Source organism: Lepidochelys kempii, chromosome 9, assembly GCF_965140265.1.
Source record: "Lepidochelys kempii isolate rLepKem1 chromosome 9, rLepKem1.hap2, whole genome shotgun sequence".
NCBI classification, from domain to species: domain Eukaryota; kingdom Metazoa; phylum Chordata; order Testudines; family Cheloniidae; genus Lepidochelys; species Lepidochelys kempii.
Genome location: NC_133264.1, coordinates 42,370,528 through 42,383,214, shown reverse-complemented (window position 1 = coordinate 42,383,214; position 12,687 = coordinate 42,370,528). Strand labels below are relative to the sequence as shown.

The following is a 12,687-nucleotide window of genomic DNA, read 5'->3' as shown; positions in this document are numbered from 1 at the left end:
TTCGAGGTCAAAATTTGGCATAATATGTCAGGCAATGACATTGTACAAGGAGTCTGATGAGTCCATAATGCACCTAGTCAACACAACTCCATGCTCTGACCCCTCAGGAATGGGAGGGAAAATACAGGGAGCTGATGGGGCACAGGAGACTGTGGGGAGGTTGTAAGGGGCACAGGAACTTGTGCAGGACAGGCAGTGGGATGAGACAGTGCTAAGAGGGAGGGGGATGGAGCTGGATACAATGGCAGCTCCCCAGGGGACAGGAGAGGGTGAGGGAATCCCCTCCAAGCAGCCAGCAGGGAGGCCTGCATTTCTGTGTGTGCATTTGAGATCTAGCTCTGCACCTGAAATGATCCCACGTAGATCAGGAGGGGGAGACTTCCCCCTAAAGGCTCCAATATCAAGAGGCAGGTGAAAAACAAGGAGACAGATCATTGTTAGGCCAATTCTGGGATTTTGTGGAGTCCGACCCCAGAGGTTTGAATGCCAGGGGTTGATAGTATTGGGTATGATGACCCATGCCATGGAGAAGAGGGCAGCAAAGGGCAGGGGTGCGAAGGGAGAAGAGGCAGAATTCCACCTCTTTCAGATCTGTTTTGTCACTGTCCGTGAGCACTCTGCAACCCTGCTGTGACAGCATCAGGTTTTGATTTTGAAAATAAATGGCCCCTTTAATCACTTCCTTGGGAGGTTGGTCCTGGGGATGTAATTAAAGGCCACAGAAACGAGTAGATTCAGAGTGACAGCACTGAAAGCACAGGTGCAATCACAGTGGGTGTGGGACACTGGAGGGGAACAGGGGACAGACATGTCCTACAGCTTTTCACTCTCCTGTTAATGTTCCACATGAGGCAACCCTAACCCTCACTCCTGATCCTCCTCACTGAGCCTGGATTCCCACAGGAAATCTCTGGGGAGATCCTCTTCTAGCTTCCCTCTTGTTGTGCCATAGGGCCCCTCCTCAAACCTGACAGATCGCAGGAGATGCATGGGAGGCCAGGGCTATTTATACAAGAGCCCTGTGCTTCTGCACTGGCAATGGCATGAAAGTGATGGGGGAAGGATGAGGGAATTGTTGATGCACTGTCAGCAACTGGAAGTGTGTTTATGATTAGAAAGGCACTCAAGTTGCAAGAGCCAGAAACAGGTCTGGACTGGAAACACCCCTGAGTTCTGGGGGTTTGGATCCAGCACAGGAGGACAACACTGGGAAAGGGATGGAGCAAGGAACGAGTCTGATGGTCAGACAGGGAAAAGACTTACAGGGACCACAAGGCCAAAGATCAATGGAGCTCATTTAAATCACCAGATAAAGAGCTCATCCAGGGAAAGATGACAAGAGACCCACTGGATTGCAGAGAACCCCTCCAAAGGCAGTCAGGTTGAGGACAGGGGAGAGGCAGCAGCCCTCTCTCATCCTCCCAATCTGATGCAGTTGGTTATATCTTTAATAAAAATATCAGGAGAGTCCAGCCCCTTCTGCTCTCCCTGCTGGAATCAGGTAAGGCAGTACAGGGTGAGGTCAATGTTAACTCCCACTCCCTGTATGGGTGAGGGGGTTGGAATAGGAGCTGAGCAGCCTGATGTCCTTCAACTTCATTTACACGAATTCCCCACCTCCACACCCTGAGCAGCTCTGCAATGCTTCCCCATCCAGCACAGGAGTAGGACGGGAGGGGAGGCGGGGCAGGGCAGATCACTTCCCTTCCCCAGACACTGGGCCAGGCTTTCCTAGGAGACATACACTCTGTTGCAGGAGGGTACATGACCTTCTGGGACTTAATCATATTAAAAAACTGTAACTGATGGTCAAGAATGAACCTTATAGCGGCTATCCATCCACCAGACTCCAGTGCTGCCAGCTCTTATGGTTTCATTGTAAGTAGGGTGACCAAACAGCAAGTGTGAAAAATCAGGATGGGCGATAATAGGAGCCTATATAAGAAAAAGACCCAAAAATCAGGGCTGTCCCTATAAAATTGGGACATCTGGTCACCCTAATTGCAAGTCTCATGACATATGTTGTTCTTCTTAAAGCCCCAGCTCCTGGAGTTATGTAGTTATGTCAGAATCTCAGCTCTTTTTTTTTTTTTTTTTGGTTAGGTAAGTTTTTAGTTCTCCTGACCGTGGAGAAAAGCTTGAAAATGTGAGCCCTGAAAGCCCTCAAATCAGAAAGACATGCTCGTGGTTTGGGGGACCTGGCTCATGATTTTGAATACTTGGGGATGGCAGTACTGAGGACCTAACAGGAGTATCTCATCAGGGGGCAGTGTAACACCCTTTCATTTTCTATGGATAGGGATTACCTGGTATAATCCACCTTTCACTGCTACCCTTGCAGAGTTAGGTGGTCACCCTTATTTGGTATTAAAAAATGCATCCTGGTGCCCATCTTAACACACACCCTCTCTTGTATATCAGAGAAAATGCATAACAATGTCCCACTTTCCCACAGAGTGATGTCACCACAGTCCTTTATGAAGCAGGGCACTCCTTTCATCAAGAAATACTCTGAGAGCCTCGCTGTATTTTGATAAACTGAGAGCCGCCACGGGTAGCATAACACTTATGTAGACACAGCACCAATACAAGCACATGCACAACGAGCAGAGCTGTAAACAGAGTATCTAGATAGACGGTACAGTATGTATATGTACATCTATAAATTCATACACCCATGTATTGTTTAGGAGAGAGAGAAGCAGCGTGTATTTTGTTCTCACGGGTCTGTGACCCCCCACCCACCCTTGGGGGAGCCTGGCGCTCAGTGTCATCATTTTGTAGATGTGTGGTTGGGGAGGTATGGGAAGACCTTACAGTGGAAGGGGGAGAGGCTTTTAGTTCTTCTGAAGCTACCCAAGACTTTCCTGTCTGCTAAAATAAAGTGATACATTCAACACCTCTTTAAAAGAGATAATCTATCAGACTCGACAGGATACTAGCAAATCCTGCTTATTAGCAAAACAATCAGAAAAGAAGAGCTTGTTCATGAAAACCCCCTGAGATTTTCCTTTAAAAAAAGTATAAAGGTAAAATATAAACACATAGTAAGGAGATATGTCTAAGTGTTCCTTAAACAGAAATATGCTTTTGCATTAGTATTTCAGAAGATGAAATAACACTTTCAATAGTGTAGTCAATAAAGTTACCCTTATGGAAAAATCCTGTGGAATTTAATAGGCATGAAACCCAAACTGTTCTGTAGAAAAGCAACAAAGGTCTATAGATAGTTGAAATATTAAATTCTAGGATGATTAAAAAATAGAAAGGGTTATTTTCTGTTTTATAAACTTTTTAGAGTACTTTTATACAGCTGGATTACACTTCTATTGAATGCTATTGGTTTCACCCATATTACATAATGCAGGACTATTCCATGAGGGATTTTCATATATGTAAATGCATAGTTTCCATAAAGGCAATTGTCTATTGACTTTAAGGTAATGATGCCTTGTTAGGATATTTGTCAGAGACATAAAATAACCACTGGATGCATTATTATTTCTAACAGTGGAGATTGTTTTGTGTTTCAAAGCCTCCGTTTGGATATACAGTAGGAGGGGTTCATATCTTGCAAGTAAAAAGTGCAATCAATTCAATATGATGATAAAATAGATTAAAAAGCCCAGAAATTTAGAAGAAATTCTCCCAGGTGTAACAATAGGCTGTAACCAGTTGAGTTGCTCCCTGGGAATCTGTGTCAATTGAGCAAGGAGCCATGTGATCTGCTCAGTGCTCCCATTTTGAGTCTCTTCTTCTTAACAAAAGCTTTCTGCAAAGCAAAGCTTTTGTAGGCAGGACATCTGTCGCTGTTTGTGGGGGCAAGTTGGCCATTGAAAAGAAGCAGTGACCTGTCAGCCTTGATTGATGGCCACAAGCCTCTGGTCTCGACCCCTCATGTGGGAAAAGAAGTCCAGCCAAGGAATGCCCTTATTCACATGTTAATTCTGGGCTATAAATACAGGCAGCCTTACAGAGGAGAGGCAAGAGAAGCAAAGAACCCTTCTGAAAAAGGAACAGCCGGCTACCCAAGTGCTTTCTTTCCCCCTTGCTTCCCAGCATTTAGGGCCAGACAAGCTGGATTATAATGACTGCCACGGCTATGGCCAGCAATGTGCAGAAACTTTCCAACACCAAAGAGGAAAGGAAGGTAGGTCATTTTATATACAGATTTACACCTACCCTGACATGTGTGGTGTATGGATACTGCACATAAGCATGTGGACTATTATTTAGACAACACTCACTGTAGATGGTGCTTCACAACTGCAAAAATGATAGACCAAAAATAATTCCTTTCATTATAAAGATGTTTACAGGGTGTTTTTAACACTCTGGGCTGCATTTTCTTCTCACTTTACACTGATTTTACATTGGTATATCTCTGCTGACTTCAGTTGAATTACTTCTAATGTACACCAATTTAAGGAGAGCAGACTCAAGCTTAATATGCATAAGAAAGCGTTAAACTGGCAGAGTGGTAATGAGATTATAGAGCATACAATGTCTCTCCTACTTCGTACCACATCACCCTTGGATCCTCTGATGCCACATGTAGAATGTGGCTCTTAAGGATTAAAAATGAGGGGCCCAATCTGTCCCCGACACTGTCCCCAATGGGAGTTCTGCCAGTGAGTTCAGTGGGAGCAGATTTTATTGTGATAAAACCTTGACATTTCACCTCATAAATCCTATTTTCTTTTTTAATATCTTCCTTTCAGTTAAGGAAGCCTCTGATTGAGCGAAAGCGAAGGGAAAGGATTAACAACTGCTTGGAGCAACTGAAGGAAGCAGTCGTTGGTGCATTTTGTTTGGACGTAAGTGTTGAGTTTGTCATGTCTTCCCCCCCACCCCCCTTTATTTTCTAAAAAAACAAGCCCAGCATCATACAAAACAGTTCTTCTTTACTGACCTACTTTTTTTTTAAATAGCAATCTAAACTTGAAAAAGCAGATATCCTTGAAATGACAGTAAAGCATCTCCAGAATATCCAAAACAACAAGATCATGGGTGAGTTTCTTGTTTTTGCATTTTTCTTTTATTCACTGCATCTTTCAGATGTGGAATTTATTTCCAACCCTGGGCGGGGGCTGCATTTTTAATCACGTAATGTTTTTTGCAAAAACCTCTTTCAAACCTAATGACACCTATGTCTATTACTGGCATATCTTCTAGTTTCTACTCTTTGCCACTAGAGGGGAATCTAAAGCCAATGCCTTTCAGTAGATGGGTTAAGTTTGTTTTTTTTCCATCAGTGATATTCTCTTTCGTTTTAGCCTTGTGCCACAATTTATAACAGCAATGAAATCAGAATTGTGGTACCCTGCTTTTTGGAATGAAGTTGTGACCAACTTTTTACTGCTTGATTTTATTTTTCCAACCACAATGATCCTTATGGAAAAGCCCTAAAGAACTGATTAGGGGTTAAATCAATAGGGGCTTTATAGCAATTTAATTTAAAACCTATAGAATTCAAGAGAGAGTTATATTCTTTCTGTAGAATTTTTAAACTATCCTATAGAATCCAGACTAGAATGCTAACCCTGTTATGGAATCACACAGGATGGTTTCAAGCCCATAGCTGTTATATAGTAACCAAGGCTATCATTCTCAGTTAAGTTCTATAGGAGTTTTCCAGAAGAGGCAATATATTAAGAACTTGTTGAATGCTTGTTTAGTCAAACGTAATGTACTGCTAGCCCTGTGCACTTAAATGACTTGAATTGTCTCCTGTTCTAATGCAGCAGATTCCAAAGTGAGTCTCGAAGCTCAGCAGAGGTACAGCACTGGATATATTCAGTGTATGCATGAGGTTCACAACCTCCTCCTGACCTGTGAATGGATGGACAAGACTCTTGGGGCACGATTATTAAATCATCTCCTGAAATCCTTACCCAGATCCAGCGAGGAGACCTGCAAAGCAGCCTTAAGGTCCTCGCCTCCAGCTCACCAGGCCCACACAGTGCAGAAATCCCCTATCTGCAATAAGGGGAATACCTCAGGGTCAAGTCCATCTCAGGACCAGTTCTATCCTGTGGAGGAAAAACAAGCTTTGAAAAATTCATTTCAACCACAACCACTATCTCTCTTTAGTCAGCCTGATGTGTCACCTTCCAGCCAGATCCTACGGCCAAATTTTTCTCATAATAACCCTAGTATGGGATCATTAGATATGTGGAGACCATGGTAAAATGTATTTTATATTTTCCCTTCTAATCTTAGACACTTCTATATGTATCTTATAGATATGCCTCTTTAAAACACCTGTGGAGCAAATCTGTTCCAGTAGGTGTACTAAAGACCAGGGTACTTCAAGCCGAAGTAAACCTAAACGTAGCCTGCATTATAGAAGGCTGCTATTATTTTGTATTTATTTAATACATATAAGTTATTGTATAGAACCTCTTTTGGGCTTTTAGTGTACATTAATTATATAACTTTCTTATTTTCTTATGTTATTAAAATAATTAACATCTAATTAATAAAACAGAACTAAGGAAATACTGTCTTTTGCATTTTGGTTTCTGCCCACATTTCTTTCAGATCTCACTTAAACTACTGAGATCATGTCCTTGAAGGAAAGAGGACAGGCTACACCCATTACTTCAGTGCAGTGGAAGTAACAAAAAGGAGAATTTAGCGCTAGCCTTCTGGAAATGCAACATTCATTCTAAAAGCTTGGTCTTCAAATTTTTAATATTAATATACATTTAATCAGCGTTCTCTGTATTACCTGTTAAAACTAGGCTATAACATGTTCACTTGAAGAGACAGTGTTTTATAAAGAGCCAAGTAGATAGTGGCTTCTGTTTATTAACAAAAATATATTGTCTGGTGCTTTGTATCTACATTTTTTTAAAAAAAGTATAAATAAGTATTTGAAAGTTCAACACTGAAGTTTCCCTGTCTACTTTTCTTCTCTCCATTGGGCATGCACAATGATCTGTTCTTGTAAGGTTGTTCCTAGGTGCTTGGCTGTTAGTTTTTGTTGTTCAGAAAAAGCAGCTCGCTGCACACATGTGCAAATCTGAAGAATTAAATGAATCTTGTTAACATATGAGATTGTAAAAAGGTCAGATGTTGAGCCCATCAACCTTGACAAATTCTTTAGGTTATACTAGTGAGCAAATTCCAGACAGGATATAAAGACCAGAAGGTAAGATTCCCTGCAAATCCTACCAATAAGTCTGGGAGGAATCTGCTCAACTTGTAGACAACATTTGGTCACAGTTTTTCAAGTCAAAGGCAGTTAAAACTTCTTTACAGTTAAAAGAGCAAGGGATCTCTTAAACAAACACTCTGCATACTAATTAATGACACCCCCTCCCCAACAGGGGACTAATTATGCAGACTGATCTGTTTGATGATGTGTTGAAAGAGTGAAAGTCATCACCTTGGGTTTTAGCATCTCTGTGAAGCTCTCCCCTTTTATCCAGCCCTCTTGAAAAGCCATTAGAAATGGTAGCACAGGGATGGCAGGAGTAACAACTGGCTTACATGAAAAGAGGGTCCATTATAGAATGCAGGCACAATGCTGAAACTGTGGTTTCTGAAGCAACTCCTTTGGAAACATTGAATTGTACAAATCTATCAGTGGCCTAAATTTCTTCCTAAATTGATCACTTGTCATTGCTTCTCCATTCTGGAACAAGCCTTCCAGATGAAAGGTAACCTCACCAATGGCTCGGAATATAGATAACATGGCCCAGCCCAGCTCCTACTGAAGTCAATGGAAAGACTCCGACTGAGTAGAATGGAAATTAGAGCAGATCCATTCATCCAGTGGAGACAATATCAATATAAAATAAACATAGGCAATGAAAATTCCTTACTATTATTACTAATACCACCCCAAGTTATTAGAAGTGAAAGAATATTAAGCATCTGTACAGCTTATTGTTTATATTTGTACACTTCAGAGAGTTTGGAATAAGGCCCCAATCCTGCATCAAGCTCCACTACTGCAGTCCCTTGGTGTCAAGTCCCAGGGGCTCCATGTGGTGTAGGCATCCAGGGTAGCAGATGCATATACAGGATCAGGGTCAAAGCTGGTCAGTTTCCCTTTTGTTTCTAGTCAGTTTCACTTTCTGATGTAGTAGTTTGGGTTCACAACATCACAGGGGGATATTTAACTAAAAATATTATTTAAACTGAATATTCTAATGTCATGAAAATATTGATAATAGGTTTTGATACCATCAATTTAAAAAAAAAACTTTTATCTGAAAAGTGTATATCCACTACTGTTATGAGTAACACCTAAAGTTATTGTAACTGAAAAAGATTAGCAACAGAAGAGAGAAACTTTTTTTTTTTTTAAATAGGAAGTAGGAGTGGAAAACTTGGCATACTGAAACCCAATGAGAACTGGAGATAGAAGAATCTCTTGCAGGATACTCATTTGAAATAAAGGGGATGTTCCTTAAAGGAAGGCAAATGATTTGCAATAGTTTGCCCACATACAGGTGTATATTATTTGTGTGTAGCAAAATGATTCTACATTTATTTCAAATCATTTAACTTTATAAAGCTTAATATATTACAACAACAGTATTAATCATCTACTTTGTACATAACTAGCCCTTTCAGCTGAGGATCCCAAAGTGTATTGCGTACTCTTATCTAAGGTGATCAGATAGCAACTGTGAAAAAACAGGACAGGGGCTGGCGGGTAATAGGCACCTACATAAGAAAAAGTCCCCAGAAAGGGGACATCTGGTCACCCTACTCTTATCCCCATTTTACACATGGGGAACTAAGGCTCAGAGAGGTTAAGTGACTTGTCCCAAATCACACAGTGGGTGTGCCTATGCTAGAAAAATTAGTGCCCATATTACAGCAGCAGCCATCAACAGTGCAGCTCCACTGATGCTAAACCATCAGTATCAATGTTTCCATCTACCTCCTATTTCGATGGAGACGCCCTATTTTGACACATATATCCCACATCCTGTAAGATACTGATTAAGCTTGTCAGATAAAGTACAGTCACAAGCTGACTTAGGTTAGTAAAGAATCCCCTTAGTGCATTGCAGAGCTCTGATGGCATGTCGTGGATTTATGCTGCTTGTTGTGCCCTAACATGGTGCTATTTCATTACAGCAATAGTGAGGTTACATTGCAATGTTGTGTTTCAAGATGAGACTGAGCCACAGTTGGATCCAAATTTCCCTAAAGTTTGGGAGTTTTCAGAGCCAAGGTTTTAGTTTGGCTCATTTTAGGACAGTACTAAGACATGTGCTTAAATTTAGGCGTGAGCTTATGTCCCACTGATTTAAATGGGATCTAAATATGTGTTGATGTGCTGTCCTGAATAGGAGAGCTTTTGTGAACTGGACCTTAAAAGATAGGCACCAGCTGCTAAGTTTGGGTCTGGATTCAGACTTTCCTATGCAGCTGTTCTTGCAGGTGTTCGGAGCTGGGGTTTGGTCCAGACAATAGCTGTAAGGCAATATCATGTAGCTGTAAGGCAATATCATCACATATTTATGCAATGCTTTGGGTGCAGCAGGACAAATCCAAACAGGTAGCAATTCTATGTGTATGATTGTGACAGGTTGATCCACTCGTCACACGGATAGCACATCCTCCTGGCCGCATTATCTGGATCTGCAGACCCTCCAGCTAAGCCATTATTGCGGTTTCCCCTTCCGAGGGAAAAAGTCTTGTCTCCCAGATAGTCTTCCTATTCACTACCCCACCAGTGCCACTTCCACAATGGCTGGTTGGGGAACCAGGGCCCACCTGTACTCCGGATTCCAGCTCAGGGACCCCCTAATCAACAGCCAAGGCCTCTTCCACCCTTGCTGCATGTCCCTGAGCCCTTTCCTAGTCCTCTGGCTCTCCCTTCCTTCTCTGGGTCTGCCAGCTTCACTGCTCCTTCCTCCCAGGGAGTGTCTGCAGCCTTTCCCAGAAGCCCCCTCTTTTGTTAGCTTCCTAGCTTATATAAGCCCCGCCTATTCCTGCACAGGTGAGCTTCTTCTAATTAAGACTTCTTTCATAGTCTCTATTCCCCGCAACTTGCTGCCTAATAAGCTAATCAGCCCCTCTGGCCTGCCTTAACACTTTTAGGGTAAGTGATCAGTGGGCCCAGTCCAGCTTGCACTGAAGTCAATTGCATTGCCTTCAAAGGGAACAAGATCAGATCCTTTAACAGGTACCCAGGAGGTACATGTATCGCACTGAACCCATGACCCTGTATGCTTCCTACTATATGGTCTTGTCTCAAAACATACACATACTCAACCCTCTGGGAGGCCTGACGATCCCTATATTTTCCTTCACTTCATACCCTCAAGGCTTCACATGGGAACAGCCATCTTTCTGGCCAGGAATGGCCAGATGGTATCGCCAGTGCAACCAGTCCAAGCTCCACTTCAATGGGCTGGAACAGGTGAAGCTGAAAGACACTACAAGATTCTATCTCCTGCTGGGCTCTGCTTTGGCCAAAAACATAAAATGAACAAACTAGTTAAAAGCCAAATTTTCATCCTCCATATTTTGCACCTACAATTTTGCATATGCAAATTCTTACAAAGAATAGAACATAGACACACACCAACCTGACCACTTCTACAAGACAAGTTGTGAGACATCTAAATCCTCGGCAGTCACAAGTGATTGGACTTGTAAAACAATAACTACTGGTGCACAAATGAAGGGACCGATTTTGAACATTTAACCATCATGCCTAATTTGGGGGAAGGAGGCTAAAATTTAAAAAAATAGCTTTTGTTCATTGTATAGCTGCACACATACATATATCTCCCATTATACCATGTATATGTTCATAGTCATTTCATTTTTAGTCTTTTGGTTTAATAGAAACAATGCTGTTTCGGGGACCTAAATCAAAGTTTGTTCCTGCATTCTGAGCTATCCCATAAACACTGATAATATATAAGCATAGGCTAGTCCTGCATCTGTACCCTCTCCACATTTCACTTGTGTTGTTGGTCTACCCATGGGGAGAGCCAGGCTCACCCTTAAACCATCTCCTAGTGAAACACATGACATTTTGTCTGTGAAATTTGGTCATGGATGTATCAGAACATGACTGTTCATCATGATGTGATGTCTCCAGTGGTTTGTGTGAGACCTGGAGTTGGGTATAATGAATCCCACTATATATCCCGTAGTGTGAAAAAATGTCTGGGACAATTAGAATGGCTTAGCCAAATGTGGCATGACAAACATGACCCAACAAAATGTCCTGCACTGGAATTCCACCATGACCAGGTGGCCAGTCTTCAAAGCCCACAGCAACAGAGCCACAGAAATTTGAATGTCTGAAAATGTTGTGGGAGCTTGGCGTGACCTTACAAGATTGGGAAACTTTCCTGGTCTATACTTGATGAACTGCCCAAATACCTGTAAGAGACAGCTGGGGGTAGTGCCCATTGTGCCCGTTCCTCTCTCCTCTTGGTAGTCTCTGGAATGGAACCCCCCACACCAGGGGTCAGAGCTCCATGATTCTGGGGACTCAACACACTAGTGAGCAGCTGTTACCAATATCATGCTCTCCTCACTGCCAAGTGGATGCTCATACAGGAGCTATTCCTAGTAACAACTCCCATGTGGTGAGGGGAGCAAGTGACAGCCCAGCTCTTAATGGAGAGATGGTTTGGGGGAGGGGAATGGGCAATACCAAGGAGAAGCAACTCTACTGCACAGTTAGCTCTGCCTTTCCCAGTGGATCCCTGAGAGCCATGCATTTTGGAGGCCATACCCTCCACCTCCTTGAGTCCCCTAACCCCTGAGATGAACATTAGTCAGAAAGAACTCTGAGGGGACCCACCTCAGAGATCTACGCTTGATATTTTAATTGTAGCATAATTTTACTTTTCCTGTGGTTTGTCATGACAGCACTCTGTTATACCATCCCCATTCCACATGCGTGCGCACATGTAAGCGGGGGAATAGTCCTGCTATTGTGGGGAACTTTCCTGGCTTCTGCCCTACCCCAGTGAAGTGGGCTTGCGAAAGGATTTGAGTCCTCGATCCCACTTCCTTTACCTAGTGGTCTCCCTGCCCTTGAGGACTCCCCTTCCACTCTCCTGTCTGGCAGAGTCCTCATAACCCCAACAAGGCTGGGCCCAGGATTCATGGGGGGCTCGACCCCCAACCCTGCTGGGGTCACCTAGGACAGGGGCTAGGGTGTCCCCACTCCAGGGTACTCTCTCTGCACTGGGCACTTCTCTGACTCACTGACCATTACATACAAGTTAAAGCAAATGCAAGTTATTTAATCAACAATTAATTTTAAAAAGAAGAAGGAAAAATGGGAAAGGTTAAAGGAAACATCACCCCGCTCTGTGGCAGGGAACATCACAAACAGTGTCTCTGGAACGTCCGGGCAGTTCACAGTCTGTCCCTTGTAAGTCCCAGGCCGCCTTCTCAGGCCCTGGCTGTGCTGTAGGGATGCTGGGGGTTGGACACTTGCTCTGGTGGTGGCTACACGCTCTCAGGCTCTGAGTGGTAGGACCCTTCTTCCCACTGTCACCCCTGCCCTGTCAGGGTTATGATCCAAGCCTGGCCTGCAGAGCCTCTTGGCTGAGGCATCTCCCTGTGCTGGGCCCGCTGCCCAGGGTCCCTCTCGGTCTCCCCAGCTGCTCACCACACCCAGCTCCAGACTGCTCCAACCTCAGCTCCACCACTCTGTCTCAGCACTGCTGCAGCTGCTCTGCC

At 43.2% G+C, this 12,687-nt stretch overlaps 1 protein-coding gene across 1 annotated transcript; it reads left to right on the top strand.

Moving 5' to 3' along the window:
- The first annotated feature begins 4,087 nt into the window (after positions 1-4,087).
- LOC140916899 (transcription factor HES-1-like) lies at positions 4,088-6,406 on the top strand. The gene is made up of 4 exons (XM_073358794.1): positions 4,088-4,150; positions 4,722-4,817; positions 4,932-5,010; positions 5,745-6,406. Exons 1-4 carry the CDS (start codon positions 4,088-4,090, stop codon positions 6,188-6,190), a joined length of 684 nt encoding a protein of 227 aa, XP_073214895.1. The 3' UTR covers positions 6,191-6,406.
- Positions 6,407-12,687: the final 6,281 nt, after the last annotated feature.